Below are 21,670 nucleotides of genomic sequence, written 5' to 3'. Positions count from 1 at the left end.
GAATGCAAGAATAATCTCTGAATATTTATAATAAGATCTTCTTTTGCATAAAATAGATAAATAGATTTCTTATTCCTTCGTACGTATTTCAGATTCTATTGTCGTGCCTTTAAAAGTAACGAAGTTGGTAAATTTTATGAATCGATAACACTGGACTCTGTGCTAGATCTTTTACCATTTAAATTCTTTCTCTAAAATAAGGAAAAATATTTCTTTCCATATAGTTATGCCTTTGATCTCAGAAAAATGTGAAAAGGTGATAAAATTGTTCAAGTAAAATATCTCTTTAAATAATTCCAAATGGCGTAAATTAATCTCATCAGGCGTATAGAATAATAATAAAATTATAAAATGGTAAAATGAAGTAATGATCCTAAATGAAATCCCAAACCTGTTGGAAAGGGTTGAATAAAAAGAAATTGATCAAAGTAGAAAATGATTTCCAAAAGATTCCTCTCGCTTTTCCGCAGGCATTTGGCAAGAAACCCGTTCATCTGCGACTGCAATCTACGATGGCTGAACGCGTATCTTCACGCGCACCCCATCGAGACGTCGGGAGCCAAGTGCGAGTCGCCGAAGAGGGCGCAGAAGCGGAAGATCGATTCGATGCGGGACGACAAGTTCAAATGTAAGGGTAAGCACGACCCGATTTCTCTGATATTTCTCTTCTAAACGCATCACCGGAACTCACGGATACCAGTTGGTAATACACGAGGATATTTTCCATCTTTTGGATGACAGAAATCGTTGCTCATAGTATTTGGTGTAGCTTAAGAAATGATTCAGTGATTTAAAGTTTCATCAAGTTCTTCCTATTCTGCCTTAAATAATTCAGCTGAATATCCCGATACATTAGTTGTCGTTAATTGACATTTTATCGAAGAAACGCTTCTGCTATGAACGACTAGTTATCATCGGGATCATTTTCAGTAAAATTATTTAAATCAATCGTGATATTAGTGCAAAGACTAAATGATTACATCTTCCATCTTTCATAAAAGTGCAATTATAGAATTCACTATATTCTCAATCAATTCTACATCAGCACTATCAGTAATCAAATAATCAATCAATTCTATGTCAACACTATCAGTGACCAATAATCAATCAATTCCATATTAACACAATTTTGATTAACACACATTTGATATTGAAATTAAATATGTATTCTGTTACCACCTTCGACATTTCAAAAGTATTAATAGAATTAGTTGCAATTAATTCAGTTGAAACCACGATGATTCATAGGAGACGCATAATTTTCGTTTAGTTATGTGAGTTTATCATTTATGTTGAAAACGCTTGTCTCTTTGAATGTACCAAATTATTCCTTTCTCTAACTATTTCATATTAATATAATTTTCTTTATTACGTCCCTCGTAGATAACGCAAGTTAATTAACGCAACCTATTAAATGTTAAAATTAGAAGGCCATTGTATAACGACCTTGTTAACGATCAAAATTCTACAAGCGTAGAAATAATTAATTATATCGATTAGCTTCTGTGAGTATTACTCTCGAGATTGCAACTACAATAGAGTGACAAAGCAGAATAAATTGCACTGTCACCTTTTAATCAATTTGTTAACTCATGCAACCATCGTAAATTCTTGCAAACCTTTGTAAAGCATATTTCTGATAGCGCGTTTCATCTTGAACCACTCAAAACATAATCCATATGCAGTAATAAATTAACGAAACTTTTTATCAATGTTTCGATCTTCTTTTATAGCAATCAAATATCCTGCGACCTCCTCCACTAAATTTGCATAAAAGAGAACTTTTTAGTAACGTCAGAAAACACATTTCCACCCGTTAAGTTAGAAACTGAAAATATTTCCAAAAACAATATTAAAATAAAGTTTCTGATCTTTTAAAAAAAGTATTACACAGAGAAAAATAAATAAATAAATAAGTAAAATAAAAGCAATCAGTCGAGGAATTGATTCGATTAAAATATACAATATGCAATTTCAACTCTTCTGATCGTAAATTTCATTTTTATGCTTATTCTTGCCAATCTAAGTTAAAGGCATCATAATCCAACAAAATAGGTCCAAAACTGAGTCATTACGTGAATTAAATGCGTGAAACAAATTCTCTAAGCTTTCGCGAATTTCAATCGACAGAGAATCGAATAATATTCGCGAATTACAAAACGACAGACAGAAAATAAGTGGCAAAGAAGAGATACTCGGGAAGGCGTACCATTGTACTATACGCGTAGAACATCTTGAGGCGTGCGTGTTCAAGAATAACAAAAGCGACATTGTGCTTTTCCTTTTCATGCTTGTATATTTCACCTAATTGCACTTAGCCGAGCGGAATATAATCGCATTTCTCCCCACCCGTGTCTCTTTCGTGAGTGGAGTAAATGACACCGGAAAATAAACACATCGCTGGCACGTATGTGGGTGGCTATACTCGCACATTATCGTTATGCCGCGTTCCCAGTAAACGAGAACTTACAGGACAGTGGCGTGAAACTTAGAAACTTTTGTAACTTTTGAAAAATGTACGTAAAACACTTGAGCCGGTTTACAAGCTATTTCCAGAAAATTTAGAAGACAATGCCATTCTCTTGCTCTTTTAGTATTTTAGGAATTTAAAAGAAGTTGGAGCTTTTCTGCGTGAAGAATTTATAGATTTTAAGGAAATTTATTTGAGATATTATTTGAATAAATGGAATGCTAATAATCGACGAATGTATTCGACAAAAGAAAGATCCTTGTTGAGGTTGACTGATAGAGGAACGAGTGGATGAATTTGTAATAGAAAAACATGTTGAAATAAGTATAGGTATAAGTACAGATATAAGTACAGATATAGTATATGCTGATCCAGATCCTCATGCTTTCAATGTTACATAGACACGTTCACATATTTATAATAAAAGACATTACCAAAAAGTTAACCTTGGTGTGCAGCTCTAGCTGAAGGCTACAAGAAACAGCAATAGAAATCTATCATAGTACTTATAGCTCTTTGGTTTCTAGACCTTGTAACTGAAAACAAAATTTATATTCAAGGGCACAATAATATGGGCCTTTCCTAATTTTCAATTTTTTTCACTAAATTCTATTCTCTTCGTAACAGCGATCTCTAAGTCACGGATATACAAAAGAAAAAGGTGTAGAGTTTTCCTTGGAGTAATTACTTCTACAATTCTCAATCTGAGTTGATGGAAATTAAGAGACGTTTAATATCGATGTAACAGTAGCTTCTAATAATTAAGAAATAAATCGTGTATCACTAGAATTACACTCCTCTTCGATTATGCAATCAATTCCATTATCATTCTATTATTTAACACTTTGACTGCCACGCCGAAATCACATGTTTCGCTCAGGATGCCAAGAAAGTATTTTTATTATTCAAAGCATATAATGGCAAAATAATGATAAATTGATGATGTAAGACAACATTCTTCCCCAATGGACCGTTTATCTTATTGGTGATCATGGGTGACCACCGTGACGCCTTGGTAATAGTTGATAACGACATATTATAACAAGGCCTCGTTTATTTCAACAAACCATTCGCATTCGTTATTTCGTCGTAAGCAAACCGACCAGAATATATTGTTGAAACGTGTAGAAGATATTAGTAAACAGTATTTGCTCATTCTATATATAATAGTAAGGTATGTTCACACTTCTAACTTCAATTATATGATTATAAAGCAGCCTTTACGATTATTTTCTAAGGTGTGTTTATAATAATATTCGTAGATTACCCCTTAAAGATATGAATGCAAACACAGTGCACCGTTAGATGCAAGATCTGTTCTCATTTTTTTTTACTGACGTTCTAAAAAAAAAGTTTAATTGATCAATGGGGCACTTTTTATTTCAAAGTATCTTCTTTTCATCGGTTATATTCAAAATGCCCTAAATGTCAATTTTCATTCTATTTTTACAATTATAAGAAGTTCAAGCGCTTCGCTCACCAATGACCACCGTGCCGTCTGTGCCGTCATGACAGTGTATAAAAATCTTCAGGGCTTCGACGTATGCTATCAAATTTCTTGGACTCATAATCAGACCCAGCCATTTAAAAATTAAATTCCAACGATCAAAAATACATCGATTAATCCAAGTCAAAGATCGACGACCGGCTGATCTGTTCGCACCAGGTTACCATGTTAACTTGGTCGGCGATAAATTTTGATAATGAACAGTAGTAGCGGCGATATCATTAAATTAAGCATCGACGCGACGCCGCGCTTGCTCTCTCGCACGTTAATTGAGTGTTGAATGTCATGGTGCTCCGAGGTGAATATGTTTATGTATGAGTACGTGCACGCGCGCGCTGGTGATTTATCATCGCATTATACGCCGCATTACAAATTGTCCGCTGCGATACACGCGCGTAATTATATCGGTAATTTGCGTCCCGCGTTTAATAACGTGCAGCTACACGCGGTGTCGCGTGGTCACTTTCTCCGCGGGTTTCCTTTCTTCCTCCATCTCACTGCTGTCATAATCGAGTAAGATCGAATCGGGTCTTAACGCTTCCACGATCGATGATCTGATACGAAACTTACACAATGTATGTATATAATTATGTACTCATATTAAATATTCGAATGCAGGACTAACACCCCCCATAAGAGAGAATTGTTTAAATATCGTGTTGCTTGTTCTACTTATTCTTGAAAATATGTAAACAAATTTTTCCTAACAATAACATTTAATTGTGCATTAGATTTAGAAGAAAGAAGAGGTTTCTCTCTTTTATATCTTCCAATAATATCTGCTACGATTTATAATAATAGTGGTGCAATTTCACGATAACTTTTGCCCCATTTCTCTATGATATATTACAAGTTGTCTTTTATCAAAACTAGTTTTCTCTCCTTTTCGTGACACATCTTTGGAGCAGTATAAAAATATCGGTGTTAATTCCTTGTGGCATTAATTATAGAAAATAAATCTCGCAGTTCAAATTGTTTCTAAGAATTGCTAAATCGCAGAACGAGTATCAGAATATTACTGTGACAAGAAAATAAGACAAACTTTTGCCAAGAATCTATTGTATAATTAAACACGCACGAGTACTATCATAGTTCCATATTGAGAATATATTTTCATACGTGAGTGTAACTCATAAATATCTTCTTTACGTGTTTTCTTTCATTTCTCAGCTATCGAAAGTCGTAATTTGTCGACGTGATATTCATGAATTAGACGATCTCCTAATACGATATTACATTTTTATATAAATTGAAGTTGAGAGCCCCCATAATGGTACCGCAATTTCTACTTTATAAAAGCCGAGGGGCCATTAACGTGCCAGTACTGTGTCATTTCGTGAGTAAAAGCTGACAGCATGTGACATCATATTATATCTCTTTCGTTCATCGATGTTAGCAGTGATAATCCTCGCAGCTCTCCATAAACTGAAGTTACAGGTTTGAACAGTAATTACCAATTCTATAACTTATTATATTGTATTATTCAATCGACTTAAATTAATGATCACCGATATAAAAACTTCGTTTCATGAACTATTAATTCATACTAGGATTCTCTGCAATAATAATTACCGAATTTTTTAATATATCATTACGTTGACCAATCAATTTGGATTGAGAACTATTGCATTGTTTAATTTATTAAAATTAAAAAGCACTGATGTGAAAGTTTGTCCTGCCATAAACGGTACGACCATAATATAATATAAATATTGATTTCATAAATTCAATTCTCTCGCAAAGGAAAAGTTATCGTATTAGTCAATGAGTTTCAGCTAAGCAAGAGCCACTATCATAAAAGTCGTGTAACATCGTTTCAAGATCTAAAACTATCAATTTTTAATACAACGTTACGTTTTCAAGCTTTCAAACGCTTTAATCACTGACTCATTTAAGAGCGACGCTCTGTGGTCCTGAGAAGGAAAAGCAGATTAGACGAGATTGCTTGGAGTAGATTTTGTATCCGACTGTTTGTATTTAGGCGACGAAGAGCTCTTGACGAAGAGAGCGGGCGAGTGTATCCTGCCTGGAGAATGCCCAGAACCGTGCATTTGCAACGGAGCGACCATCGATTGCTCGAACAAGAAACTAACATCGATACCAAAAGAACTACCGATCTACACGTCCACCTTGTGAGTACAGTCTAATGATTTCAGATTATTCGATCAAAACGACTTTATCGATTTAAATTGTAAGTTAGTTGGCTGAGATCTTTTCTTTCTTTTTCGCTTTCAATAGAATAAAATGAAAATTAAATATTTTAATATTAACTAGCTCGCTTTGATCCAAACTATCACCATCTATCACCGAAAGAAACCAATTCATTCATAACAATGATTCGTAATATCGGTACAAAGAGAAAAGATCGATCCAGTCAGTCGATCGTGACGAATGTTGATCCAGGCCCCTCGTTCTCCTTCGGGCGAGAAAATTAATTCAAACGGCCGACAAGATAATTATCTAATTAAAAGCTGGTCCGTTGTACAGACGGCGTGGCGGGGTAGAGAGCAGAACAATGAATCGTCAAGCTATTATTCGAAATAAATTATTCGAACTCGTTTAATGGATCGACGCCCTGTAGCGCGATTAATTGCTCGCCGTATCAGACGCTGGCGATAAACTCTAACTTTCTCGTTCCTCGGCTTTCTTTGTCCTTGCGCCCAGACTGTTGGCCAACAATGAGCTGGATAAGATCAAAGCGGATGGCGTGTTCGAAAAACTGCCGGAGCTGCAGCATCTGGACCTCAGGAAGAATAAAATCTCGCGCATCGAGGCCTCTGCGTTTTCAGGCGCTCACAAACTCACCGACTTGTAAGTTACTGCATTCCTTTTTCCTTCTTTTTTGGGGAGAGGGGGGAGGGGAGAATATTTGATGATTTTTAATGGTTCAACGGTTATTAATATAATTGAAGAGTGAAGTTTCTCAGCGATGAAATTTTTCTCATTTTTAAGGAAAAGGTGTTCGGTGATTTTTAATAATTTGAAGAGAAATTGTTCGATGAGTTTTAATATAATTAAGGGATGAAGCTCCAGAGGGTGGACATTTATTTCCATCTTCAAAAAAAATATTCCGTTGTCTTAAGTAGTTCGAAGGAAGATCATTCGTTAATTTTCTATATAATTAAGATACTTTATCGAATTGGAAATTGTTCATTAAATAAATTATCTTGGCCTTAGAGCATCGTAAAATGAGACAGTTTTCTAATTTATATTTCAGTTTTCGTCATTTTGATTGTTAGTCTTATTTTATTAAGATACTTATTAGTCTCGTGTAAAACGTAATAATTAATAATTAGCCGGACGAATTGAAGATAAAGATAGGTTTTATTAAGATACTTATTAGTCTCGTGTAAAACGTAATAATTAATAATTAGCCGGGACGAATTGAAGATAAAGATAGGTTGTTTACATTTTTTGTTCGGCAGCATAATTCGATTTGTCAGAAAATTGTTGTTTGTTCTTTTTTCTCTGCTGAAACGTTTCTTGGATGAGAAAGTTTCGAATAACGGGGCTGTATCCAGACCGTCGAGATTACTTGCGTTATTTGTGCCTAACTCGATCGGGACTTTGAAACGAGCTTTAACGAAGCAGAATAGGATTTAATTTTCAAAGGCAATTAACGGGACAATGGGTCGATTAATTAGATAGCAGGAGGAGCAGAGGGTGGCTGTAACTCGTGTGTATTTTAGTCTGGACGAATGCAAAGCACGAATCGAAGTGACGCATGTTCCCTAAAGAAAAATCAATCGAACGATAAATATTTTTGTTTGAATATGAATTCGACATACTTTATGAATATATGAATAGATTTGTACAAATATTTCTAGATCTTAAAAGGATAGATACTATGAATTATTCATAAGTTCTACGCCCCATTCTTCTTCTTATTTTATGCCATTAAGGACCAAAATAACCTCTAGATATAGAAGAATATACCAAAAATAATTTTCAAGGGGAAATTTTTGATCAGATTGCAAACCACAGATATATTTCGTGTATAAGTTAGGTATATATACCATACAGGGTGGTTGGTAACTGGTGGTATAAGCGGAAAGGGGGTGATTCTACGCGAAAAAAGAAGTCGAAAATATAGAATAAAAAAATTTTTTTTTTTTTTTAATTTTTCCATCGAGACAACGATCTACAGTGAGATGCGTTATAACGTACCGCACGCGTACCGAGCGAAAATTCAAAGTCGATTTTCTCGAAAACAAAGCCTCAAACGAAAAATGTTTATTCTATATTTTCGACTTCTTTTTTCGCGTAGAATCACCCCCTTTCCGCTTGTACTACCAGTTACCAACCACCCTGTATAAAGATAGTTTCTAAATAGAAAATGGTGATAAAAACGCAAAAGCCTACCATATTGATAATTGAATTCTTAATATTTTTTTTTTTCCAACTTAATTTACGGAAAATACAGTAGCAGAGATTTTACGCGATACGATAATAATTTCTGTTCGAATTTTACATGGTCTCAATGGTGCAACGATGCGTGCGAGCATCGATTGCCATCGACGCGTAAAGGGAATCCCTATAGAGCGGAGCGACCCTATTCCTCTTTAATATTTAGCAACCATACGCCTTATTCACGTGTAATAACGAGCCCTCGTTTCGCAGACTCTTATCGGAGAACAGGCTGAGGGAAGTTCACAACAAGATGTTCACCGGCCTGACGAATCTTAAGACGCTGTGAGTAGAAACTTTTATGTCTCTTCATAAAACGGTATCACCCGGCAACTGTATAAACCCGTCGAACATCATTTTCACAGGAACCTGCACGGAAACGCTATAACCTGCGTTATGCACGGCTCGTTCGACGGATTGACGCACATACGCACCATGTAAGTATACTTCGAACCCGGCTTTTTACTAGTTTTCCCACCCTACGCCTTTTTAAACGTAAAATCGATTCCCAACAGATGCGAAAAGAGTTATTGAATTTTATTTTTCCTTTCAGAAATACCGCAGTTTCGTTGAATAGATTATTTTTCTGACGAAATTTGTTCAGCGGCTCGCTAAAGTATTCAAATACTCGAAAAAATTTTTTATCCGTATGTCGCGTGAAACGTTTTGAAATTTCACTACTACGCTACTACGAGACGCGATTGGCATGCTTATACTGGTAAAATTTGAAACCAATCTAAAAATGTATGTAGAAGTTAAACGATGTTTACTGGAAGCTTAAAAAAAATACAAGTATGAAGTATCGATAGAAAGATACGAATAGTCGCTTTAAGCATATAGTATGCAGGTATGTATTAAAGCTAATGCATAAAGCTCCGTAGTCTATTTATTAACGTTGCGAGTAATTGGCTGTGTCAATACTTTTGCAATCTCTGAGGAATATATATTAATTAAAATATCTTATAACTTCTACATATGCTTTTAGAATCGTGAAAGATTTAACCAATATAATCGCGCCAATTAAAATGTTACTGATATTTCGAAATACTTCGTATAATACGCGTAATATGTTGATAACTCGTAAACGTGATATATTAACGAAATTCCGTTCTTTCTTCTACTTGCTTTTAATTATTCTGAAGAATATTGGATGAGTTTTCCGTGTTAATTGGCGATAATTATCAATCGCGATGTACAGAAGTTAATGAAAATGAACCAGTAGAATGTTATCGAGAACTTCATAACGACAGCTATTATGTATCATCGAGTGGTAACGAAATTAATTCGTTATTAATTATGTAATTATAACAACATGCGTAGATCGTTTCGAAGTAAAACACGAGAATCAATAATAACGATCCAGTAATGTTTCAACTTTTCCCGAAACGAGACGCACCTGCTATATTATAACGTAAATATTTAATCAGATTAGTATTATGATTATACGAATTACGCTTTATCGATATTAATGAGACAACGATATGGATTTATTAATTATTACGTGTATCTGTACACGTTTTCAATATGTTTTACTGTTGACTTCGCCGGTTCTCCGGCCGGTGAAATGTATTTCGTGCTTCCGTCCGCATAATTAATAGCAGTCTAATAAATTGCCTCGTATTTTCAGCAACATGCAAAGCAATCCTTTGTCGTGTAATTGTCATCTCGCGTGGTTCGCCGGATGGCTGAGAAAACGCGACATGTCTGGCGTTGTGGGACACTGTCACGACCCTCCACGATTGAAGAGCGCAATCATCAAAGATATACCCCATCACGAGTTCAAATGCAACAGTAAGATTCCTCCTTTGCATTTTTTTAACTTTTTATATTAATATCGGGAAGTATTTTAACATCTTCCTCGGACAACACTAACTTCTAATAATAATCTTCCAAATGATATGTACGATCAGTACTATTGCAGTAAAATTACGATACTCTGAAGAAATGTTTGATTGAAATTAATACAAACAGTGGCTGGAAAAGTACTTATATCAAAGTACCTAAAAGACCCTTAAATAGCATGAAAGATGTTTTAAAAAAGCAACCGTTATTAATTACCTCGTTCCGCTATTAATACGATCTTCCTCGAAATTATTAAGTGAGTCACAAGTTTGTTCACATTTTCTTAAATAAATGTGATAAAATGTGTCTAACCAAGGAGTAACTTATTTCGTGTCTTTTTCATATAACTACGTATCTTCCATGAAAAAATTCAGGCGTATTTTTACATTTTTCAAATAACATTTATAACATTTTTTGAGATCCATAGGCTGGTGAAAGACGAAGGAATTTTTTACTTAACCCAATATCTATCTCTTCGATACGATATCTACATCTTTGATTGCTGCAGTTGATCTCGAAATTAACGATACATCGTCTGTCTATTTTACGAACCGCAGACGACAGCGTGGGTTGCCTAGGTGACGATTACTGTCCACCCCAATGTAATTGCGCCGGGTCAGTGGTGAGATGTTCGAGGTCTCAGCTTACAGAGATTCCACGTGGGATTCCGCCGGAAACCACCGAGCTGTATTTGGACGTGAACGACATCAAGACGATCCAGCCCGAGAGACTGAACCACCTGAGGATTCTCACTAGACTGTAAATAAAATACACGTGTGATGTTGTAACGTTGCCGAGATTGAAAAGAGAAGAAGATACTGAAATCTCATTTTCTTTCTTTGCTTTTCAGAGACCTAAGCAACAATCAGATTGGAATGCTGTCCAACGATACCTTCAGGAACCTCACCAAACTGTCCCACCTGTAAGTCGACACCTTGATTTTCTCTGCGAAATGCCACTTTTGCAAATAAAATATTCTTTCAGCTTTTTATTCACAATTTTATATTTTGATGTAGGGAATATTTTAATTGAATAATTTATCTGTAAGATTTTTTAACCAAAGAAGTTTTGTTACTTCTTTTATGAAAGAAAATATAGAAGCAAAAATTCTGAGATTTTTATTTATACTTTTCTTATCCGTAACACGTTACTGAAACTTGATATTGGATAGTTAAGTTCAACTTCAATATTTTGTTTCGTCAATATTTCTTCTTTAATATTTTAAAATGTAAATTATGATCTTGGAGGATGAGAAAATTCTTTGACGTCATTTCCACAGCCCTTTTATTTCTAACCATTTTATTATTAAAAATATTATATCAATCTCTAACACATTTGAAGAAGGATTTCATATTTAATTAGTTTTATTTTATTTTGGTTTGCTTACATTATAAGTATACGAGGCTATCTCTTCACTGCAGACCCTTTTTATTCTAATTATAAAACAAGAGAAAAATAGATAAAAATTATACAAGAGAAAAATATGACAGATCCTTCTTCTTATGTATCTACTTAATTATCAAACGATGCTATAGAAAAGAATCAATGATCTATTATCAAATTATATTACAAAAAATATTCAATGATTCATCACTAAGTAATATCAGAAAAAATAACATATGGCCAATACATTTTCAGAATTATCAGCTACAATAAGCTGCAGTGTGTCCAACGGAATGCCCTGGCCGGCTTGAAATCGTTGCGGATAATGTGAGTTTCGAATTGTATAATTTTTATTCACGAACAATGCATAGATTTATACCTTCCTTTCACACGCATTGAATATTTCGAATCGCGTTTCATAAATCACGAGGAAAGAATTACACGAAATGACGCGGTAAAAGAGAGCGAAAATCGTGAATACAGTGGCGAGGGACCATTTTTCTCGCGGAAGTACCATTTTCTGGACGAAACACCGGAGCTTTCAGTATGCTTTCGGTTCTTTTTGAATGTGTGAATTCGCCTGTAGTTGGGGAAAAACAATTGATAATGGTACATACATTAAGTTTCGGTAATGGAATAAATAAAAGCAACGATATGGGGGGAGCGATCTGTATTAAATTAATGGGCGAAAGCGTGCCATTTTGTCGATCACAATCGTTCAATGATTTATTGTTTATTCCGCTGATTGCGGTATTAATTTCTTGATGCGGGCAATTTGGGGAACAATTGTTCTTTATCACCGTAATTATTATAATTAATTCGTTAAATCATTTGCATGTACATAAAGTCATAAACAAAACAATTTATCGAGATCGATATTACGAAATTGATTCGCTTTAAGCGGTCGTAAGGGAATGTATCATATTATATTAGTAAATAATTACTCGAGTACCGATAGAAACTCTATGGCGATGCTGTGTAGTAATATCGATTTTGCTCGTTAATAATAGTTATTAATATTACATACTTGAAGAATTTTGAAGTATCAATAATATTAATTTATTTGATGAAAAACGTAGTCTTATCGATATAAACATTAAATGAAGATGCGTATGATGAATTTTGCTCCATCTTTTACAATTGTTATCTTTCTAACTTTTCTGTTTCTCCTCTTTCTTAAAGCTTTCATTACTTTAAATCCAGCTTTCAGAAAAATTATATTATTTGTGGGATGAATTTATTTATTGGATATTTTGAAATCTTCTTCCAAAATTTATATTAGAGCTTTCGCATGAATATCATGGATATCATATTAGTAACGAATATGAAGCAAATTCTAATCCTGTATCATCTATAAAAATCTTAATCCTATATCAAGATTACATTAGTATCCTTTGTACTGCGTCATTGTCACAGTGTCCTATTGTTACAGTGTAATATTACGTTCTACCATGATGATACACGAATACAAAATTAATTTTCCTATAATACCACGTTCTGATTAATCAAATATTTTGCATCATCTGTAGCAAATTTCCTTACGGTCTTCAAATACAATACCCCTTTATTGCATCTATTATTTATTATTATTTATTATTTATTATTTATTATTTATTATTTATTATTTATTATTTATTATTTATTATTTATTGCATTAACTATAATGCGAACCATAGCATAATAAGCAGACTACGGATTTTTATGCGTCTACACAAAATAACACTTGTTATAATACTTAAGAAAGTAAACAAATTCTCTAGCTAAATTCCATTTTCTCATTCATCTTTCTAACAATATGAATTTGCATGAACATCTGCAGTCTAACGATAAGATAACCGTTCCGATAGGAAGTTAACGCCACTTTATTAATTGTTCGCGAATCTACTCGTAAAATCAGCTTAGTATGCATGGAACATAGACTAGAACACCATAACGTAGACTACTTCAATAATGATCGTTTAAAACCCCGATTTACACTAGGTCTCTACACGGTAACGACATATCGGTGATCCCTGAGGGCGCGTTCGAGGATCTTCAATCTATAACACACCTGTGAGTACCCTCTCTCTTGCGTTGCCCAAGCTAACGCACTGGTTTCTCTAGTGTCGATAATTCACCAACTGGTGTGTTTATAGCGCTCTGGGGTCCAACCCGCTCTACTGCGACTGCAGCATGCGATGGTTGGCCGAATGGGTGAAGAAGGATTACGTGGAGGCCGGTATCGCGAGATGCATGGAGCCACCAGCGATGAGGGACAAGCTGTTGCTTACGACACCTGCGACCGCATTCCAATGCAAAAGTATGTATTTCCTCGACAGTTATCGCGATCGTGGCGAAAGCGGCCAGCTGTTGGTGATCAGGTTTATCCAGTAATTGAATTTGACGGATTTTACGCTGACTTCGCAGGAATGTCTTTTGAATGTGAATTCTAAACGTTGTTACTTTGTACACGGTGTGTCCGATAAACGATATTGAAAGTTCAACAGTTGGATAAAATCGATACAGGTCGAAATAAGATAAAAATGAAGATTACAGAAATTGTGATTGATGCTCCGTTCGTTGATTATGAGTATTTAAAAAATTATTGAAATATCATCGAGCCGCGACAAACAAACTACACGAAAGAATGCAAAGCAGTGTAAGAGGATGTATTGGGTTGGCAACTAAGTGATTTAGTTTCCAACCCAATATTATGGAGTATTGATCCTCGAATCCAACAAATATTAATAGTATACTGTTACTACTAAGTATCTAAAACGGTATATAAGAATACATTTTATTTATTATTAATACAATAATAAAATAGCATTACCTAATTATGTATTTTTTACGAAAAAATTCTAAATATCAAAACGATTTCATTCAACGTTCTTAAAACCTTACTCTAAAAATTGAGAAATTGAAACGGTAAACGGCGTAAATAGCAACAGTATGAGAAACGTTTTTTTAATGGAAAGAATAATGTAAATACTATACAGAATATAATATGGTGGAAAAAGTTAGGAACGTTAGAACTATTTATTCTATTTGGAACTATCTGTTTTAACTTTCTGGACAAAGCTTTTTACTTTCTTTGGGGAAATAAAACTAGTGATCATAAACATGAATTAGATCGTTGTTAAAAAAGAGGAAAGTATGATCTATAAATAAATAAATTTATCATTTCAATGCACTTTCTACCATTCACTCTTCCCCAAAATATGTAAAGATAATAAGCACAGTATGTGCATAGTATTCGAGTTATAAATAATGTAAAACAAGAATGCGTTCTTTTTCTTTCTATTAAAAATCTTCGTTTCTGACACTTGTGCTCCCCGTTTATCAATTTCAGCTCCTCAGTTTCCAAACTATTCTGATCAGCTGGCCACTATCGCTCAACGATCGACAAAATGTTCCGCACGTGCAGATGTTTTTGATTTCTCACTGACCCGTGACGCAGTCTGTTTAGTTCATGGTTTTTTGGCCCGTTGTCACAATGGGGTACTAAAATTGCTCATTAATCGTAGACCTTTCTTCCGCGCAGCCAACCAACAACCAGCCGAAGTCCTGGCCAAGTGCGACCTGTGCTACACCTCGCCATGCCAGAACGGAGGATTTTGCGAGGCGCTCCCGGACCGGAAGTTCCGTTGCAAATGCGCGCCAGGATATCATGGGGACCGGTGTGAACATAAAATTGACGCGTGCTATGGAAATCCTTGCCGGAACGCCGGAACTTGTAAAGTATTGGAAGAAGGAAGATTCAGGTATCAAACGTCTTGACTAACCTAATGTAGAGAATTTCTTGGCAAGCTCGTTCGGGTCTGATTTCTATTTGCTCGTTCAGTGGTGCCCGTAGAAATAACGTCTGCAAGGAATTGTAATCCAACAATGACGATTTCCATTTCCCATTTTTTAAAATGATCTTTTGTCGATTCACTAATATATGATAGGATGGAATGTATTGAAATGAATATATTTTCGACGAAAGTTGCATTTATTTCACGTAGAAAAATAATTCAGTGCTCTATGTACTCATCAGCACGTATCAAAAGGTATATTTATTTTAAAAAATTGAAATGTACTTTTTATTTTACTATCTGAAATAATGTTTACTAATATTGGAATACAATTAATCTCTAAAAAGAATTGTTGATATTTTTCGTACGTAATACCTGTCAATGTTCTGTCATTGAGATTGCAGTATTAAACAGATCCTTTATTATATTTATAACTATTTCTTATTCATATCAGAATTCTAAATAGTATCGTATCATTTAAAAAATTAGTTTATATAATATCTCAAGTATGTATTTAAAAAATTTTAATAATTATAGACAAATTAAAGATCTCGAAGATATCTTCATTTGAAAAAATGAAGTCCAGTTGGACTAGAATTCTATTGCAAACGCAAAATCACGAGATCGAACGTGTGCATTTGCTGTAGCTCTGCCGATTTCTTTTGAATCTTCTACTGATACGGAAGGCAGTAGTGTTGGTCAAAAATTGAGTAGACGTGCACGAAACGTACCGATGTATTTAGCAAAACAGTAGCTTTGAGCATCTACTGTGTAGAGTATTGTATTGATCATGTCAAAAGTTGAAATTGGTATCGTTAAATAGAAGCCTATAATTTGGCAAAAGTATATTTCACTGTCTAGTAGTTTAAGTCAATGATTTATGAATCCATCTGTCGGATTCAATATTTCCTTTTTCCTTTTCTACATTTTTTTTTCTTTTTTTTTAATTTATGAACATGCGATGGAAGACTTAATATTGCTCCGGTGATGTATTTTCTGAAAAAAATACACAGGCAAGTGTATTTGCATTGTAAAAGCGTTGTTTAACGTATAAGTAGAGTATGAAATGTAGTTTCAGTAGCAGTAAATTGCACGTACAAAACGCGTACACTGTTGTATGAATAAATAAAACGGGACCTCTGCACGTGAGCCCCGAAGAGTAGAAGGTACACGTAACAATCTATCGACGAAGTGATTATGATTCAGTGGTTCTTTCTTCGAAAGCGATCATCGAGCTCGAAACTTGTTTTTGCTGAAAAATATCATGGTGAAATATCTCAAGGAAAAATTACTATCACAAATTATTAATCACCGAGATTTACCATCGAAGCAATTGTGCCAATCGTAATTTTTATTAGGTCAATATATTAGGACAAATTGCTGATACAAGTCTGAATATTAAGTATACTAGATGGATTAGGCTCGTAAAATTTTACTAAATTTATTTAATTTTATTGATACGCTATATTTTTAGTTCGGTAATAAACAAAAAATCCTCCAAAATTAAAAAATTGTAAATTAACCGAACTCCAAAAGATCGATCAAATGTTAAGAAAATTATTCGTCGATAAATTAGTTACGTGTACCAAGGTCGATTGGCGGATATACCGCGATCGAAGGTCATGGTCAATGTCTCGATTGACGATCAGTCGGTGTGTGACAGTTGCGACTGCGCCCCCGGGTACAAGGGACTTCGATGCGAGAACAACGTCGACGACTGCGAGAACAACAAGTGCGCGAATAACGCAACCTGCGTCGACCTCGTACAGGCCTACAGATGCGACTGCACCCCAGGATTCATGGGCGAGTATTGCGAGGAGAAGATACCCTTTTGCACAAAAGGGCACGACCCCTGCGAGAACGGAGGTCGCTGCGTCGACCACGGGACCCACTATAGCTGCGAATGCCCAATCGGGTTCACCGGCCTCAATTGTTCCACCAACTTGGATGACTGCGTTGATCATATGTGCCAGGTACCTATTTTTTATTCTTTTTTCTTTCTCATCCGACTCTTGCACCATTTTCCACTCATACGTGACTTTCTCTATGACTGAAACACTTCTTCTTAATTCTAATCTTTGAAATCTAGATGATGGTTCCTATTTTTTCTATTTTTGAAGAAATCATTATTAATATTAGAATTATTAACGCGAGAATAAATGAAAAATTTAACTTAATTTAGTGTTAACTAAACTCGAAAAAATGAACTTGCATTATGATTTTTAAATTACAAATTGCACTTGGGACGAAAAATGTAGAAATTTCTTATTTTGAACTACACGAACCGTAATAAAATGTGTTTTATGCGACAAATATTTTTGTATTTTTCAGAACGGTGCTACTTGCATCGACGGCATAAACAATTACGAATGTAAGTGCGCGGCGGAATATACAGGCAGATATTGCGAGGCAGCACCCTCGACAGCCATGCTCTATCCACAAACTAGTCCATGTGCGCACCATGACTGTCAGCACGGTGCATGCTTCCAACCTGCTCCCGCTTCCGCCGCGGACTATCTTTGCCAGTGCCACCCCGGCTACACCGGTAAGCGACTTCTTTCATAATTTTAGACTAAATAAAAACCACTATATTTCCATTTTACGTTCTACCGTCAAATGTGAAGATAAATTCCTTCATCCCCTAAACTTCCGCCAGAATGCAATCATATTATAATAGTCATGAAATAAACTAAACATAAAATTCGAAATAGAAATATATTAAATTTAACTAAATGATCGATGTATTGAAATAGAAAATGATATGGCTAAATAAAAGTTTTCGAACAATAGAGGGCAATATTAAATATAGCATTTACGGGAAAAATCCATTAACGCGTCGTTATAAAAACACCATCGATACTCACCGAAAACTGTATGATTAGGTAAATATTTTTCAAAAAGCGGAGTGAAATATTAAAATAATATGCGAAGAAAGAGTTCCACGCGAAATACCATCGATTTTTATGAAAAACCGTATGACTAAATAATATAATAAAAATTCTCCAAATAGTAGAATATAATATAATAATAGTAGCATTGAAATATAAATAATGGAATGCAATATTAAAATATTGTTCATAAAAAAGATTCGGTAATAGTATACAAAAATATCATCGGCCTTTTACACAGAAGTACTATTTAAACTAATAAAAAAGTCTCATATGTTTAAATAAAAGTTTTTCAAACAGCAGACTGCGATATTGAGACAATACTGATACAATTATACCATACAAATGTCCACTATTGTTTGAAACAGTGGATTGCGATATTAAAAGCCATCTGTTATATACCACACATTACATAAAATTGACGCATTATGCAATATGAAAAATAATCGATTCGCCAAACAATTGGATTAAAAGTTATCTTATGTAAAATCCTAATTGCAGGAAAACGATGCGAGTACCTGACGAGTTTGAGCTTCGTGGACAACAGCTCGCTGGTCGAGCTGGAGCCGCTACGCATGAGGCCCGAAGCGAACGTGACCATCGTCTTCACGACCACGCAGGAAAACGGGGTTCTCCTCTACGACGGCCAAAACGGTGATCACATCGCCGTCGAATTGTTTAATGGCCGTGTCAGAGTCTCATACGACGTGGGTAACTACCCAACCTCGACGATGTACAGCTACGAAATGATCGCCGATGGTAAACCTCACGTGGCTGAGCTTCTTGCGATCAAGAAGAACTTCACGATGAGGGTCGACCGTGGCCCTGCTAGAAGCATTATTAACGAGGGTCCGAAGGAGTACCTGAAACTCATCACGCCTATGTATGTCGGCGGCGTCGCTCCGGAAGTCGCCAACATCGCGTTTACAGAGTTTCATCTGAGGAACATCACCAGCTTCCAAGGTAAGCCTCGAGTTGAAAACTGATTAGGTGATCGAGTGAAATATATGAATGTGTTTTTAGAATGATTTTGCTTGACACGTTGTACAGAATTTTTTGTTTACGATATTTATATATATATTTTCTTTTTATTAGGATATTTGCCTTATATTTGAGGTTTAAATTAAATATATTAACTTAAATTTAAAATATCAAGCTATTAGAATCGAGCAAGAAAATTTTCATCCCAACAATTCCCTTTCTTCTGATTATCAGGCTGCATCACCGAGATGTGGATCAATCACAAATTGGTAGATTTTAGCAACGCGGCGAAGATGCACCGCGTAACTCCCGGATGCATGTCGAACGAGGAAGAAGCTGACGAGGCGCGAGACGTCATGGAAGCAGAAGGAATTATGGGCGGCAGCAGCAACGAGGAATCGATGCCACAAGAGAATATGGCTCACGAGCACTCCGGTATAGTTCAACGACTTTAAGCCTTATTGATCAATTTAATATTCTATAGTATACACAAATATTTTATATTCTGTTACATTAAATATTTAATATTAATATCATAATACACGTAAAATTAATCCTACACAAGCAAACGTGTATTTTCATAGTCTACAGGTAAATTGAATCGTCTACATCTGTCTAATTGTTTTACTGTTCCGAGGTTTGAAAATTTCTTCTTGCAATTCAAGTTGAAATTCTTTTTAAAGAAATTGAAAGATAAAATTTTACTCAAGTTGTCGAAGGACCAATTTGCCTACGGGAAGTTCATATTAATATTACTGATATTAAGTTATTAATTAACATTAGATGTGATATAAATCTAATAGTAAGCGTTATACGTAACATTAATATTTGAAGGATAGCGGACTAATTAACACATTTCTTATTGCAGACATCGTTATGACAGGACCCGGCGCGATAATTTCCGATCCCTGTGCGACACACGAGTGCAGAAAAGGTTCGCAGTGCGTGCCATCGCCAATGGGAAACGGATATACGTGCCGGTGTCAAACTGGGTGGCAAGGACGGTATTGCGAGAAAGGTATAAAAATTTATAGTATGCTCGATGGATTTCACTCATTATTAATATTTTTTTATATTATATTCATATATTCATATTCATTTAAATATACATACATTAAAATACAAATATTTACAATAAAATAAATGATGGAATATTAATATGTTTTATTGAAGTTTTATATTCATAAATTACTTACTATACAATAAGCCATATACATTGCAATGATTTTGAAAAATTGTTTAAAATATTCATTTAAAAAAAATTGTAAAATTATTAAAATGGTTGTGCAAGCGTCTCTGCAAAAAAACATAACGAAATTTTTTTAAATGAAGTAATAACTACAAATTTTTGGCAAATTTCTATCGTGTACTTTGTTAAAATAAGCGTCATGGAAATGAAAGGAAAAGATTAAAAAATTTGGTAAATGGGGTGCATCTGTTGCAGCACCGACGTGTCGCAAAGAGCACACCAGAGAGTATTACAGCGAGAACGGATGTCGGAGTCGACGACCAGTGAAACTTGCCAAGTGTTGGGGTAGTTGTGGCAACTCATGCTGCCTCCCACGGAAGACGAAACGGCGTAAGGTACGATTTAATTACGCGAAGTACTTGCTGCTTCAATATTTACCCTCTTATCAGTAGTATAAACCTTGCCATAGTCAGGCATACACAGAGTGTTAGACGAAAGCGGACAGAGACAAGTAACGAAAATTTTTATATACACGAACAATAGCTTGGTTTCGGCCACATTTCCAGGAAAAATTAAATGTTATTTTCATATTTATTTAAACCAATTCTTTTAAATATTATAATATTTATCCAGGTATGCTTGTAAATATTTTCCTAGACATTGTTGTTGAAACATAATTGCAGGAAAAATTTATTTTATTATGTTTCTGACTATATTTAATCTTATTCTTCTACCTATATCGTTACAAATGTACAGTAATAAAAAAAAGTTAATATATTCAATTTAGAAACCGAATAGAGAAAATTGCGTTATTTTAAAAAGCATTGTATGAGAAAATTATAACATTGATATATTAATTGAGAATAAATGATATGTAATACGATTAAAATACCATTATTTGACTTTGTAGAGTGTAAACCGTATGCAATCATATCATGTTTCATCAACGTTGCAATTAGCTTCCTCAAAAGAGATACAGATATGATACATGTCATTTATAAACGAAACACTGATTGTGATAATAAAATAGAATATAATGATAATAATAAAATAACTATGTAAATGATATAAACGAGTCACGGATGACACATTTATTTGTGTATCGCTGCGATATATAATTCCTGCTGGATATGATTTTCACTTCAAAGATTCGAATAATAATAATTGTATAAATTTACAGTATGAGAGCATTAAAATATCAGACGATTATTAAAATCCGGACATCTA

At 34.7% G+C, this 21,670-nt stretch overlaps 1 protein-coding gene across 2 annotated transcripts in view; it reads left to right on the top strand.

Moving 5' to 3' along the window:
* The window catches only part of sli (slit guidance ligand), a 217,713-nt gene that overhangs the window by 189,856 nt on the left and 6,187 nt on the right, over window positions 1-21,670 (top strand). The window contains exons 12-29 of one of the 2 annotated variants that reach the window (XM_069128244.1): window positions 471-628; window positions 5,959-6,109; window positions 6,642-6,788; window positions 8,598-8,669; window positions 8,750-8,821; window positions 10,012-10,175; window positions 10,784-10,985; window positions 11,077-11,148; window positions 11,865-11,936; window positions 13,590-13,661; window positions 13,745-13,908; window positions 15,133-15,352; window positions 17,049-17,358; window positions 17,717-17,930; window positions 18,775-19,236; window positions 19,489-19,689; window positions 20,123-20,272; window positions 20,699-20,838. In XM_069128244.1, the coding sequence (XP_068984345.1) occupies window positions 471-628; window positions 5,959-6,109; window positions 6,642-6,788; window positions 8,598-8,669; window positions 8,750-8,821; window positions 10,012-10,175; window positions 10,784-10,985; window positions 11,077-11,148; window positions 11,865-11,936; window positions 13,590-13,661; window positions 13,745-13,908; window positions 15,133-15,352; window positions 17,049-17,358; window positions 17,717-17,930; window positions 18,775-19,236; window positions 19,489-19,689; window positions 20,123-20,272; window positions 20,699-20,838 (3,043 nt within the window). Of the gene's footprint in view, window positions 1-470; window positions 635-5,958; window positions 6,110-6,641; window positions 6,789-8,597; window positions 8,670-8,749; window positions 8,822-10,011; window positions 10,176-10,783; window positions 10,986-11,076; window positions 11,149-11,864; window positions 11,937-13,589; window positions 13,662-13,744; window positions 13,909-15,132; window positions 15,353-17,048; window positions 17,359-17,716; window positions 17,931-18,774; window positions 19,237-19,488; window positions 19,690-20,122; window positions 20,273-20,698; window positions 20,839-21,670 lie in introns of both variants that reach the window. The other variant, XM_069128243.1, reaches the window with a different exon arrangement.

This window comes from Bombus flavifrons, chromosome 15, assembly GCF_040668555.2.
Source record: "Bombus flavifrons isolate JBK064 chromosome 15, iyBomFlav1_principal, whole genome shotgun sequence".
Lineage (NCBI taxonomy): Eukaryota > Metazoa > Arthropoda > Insecta > Hymenoptera > Apidae > Bombus > Bombus flavifrons.
This window is presented reverse-complemented; position numbering and strand designations above follow the sequence as displayed.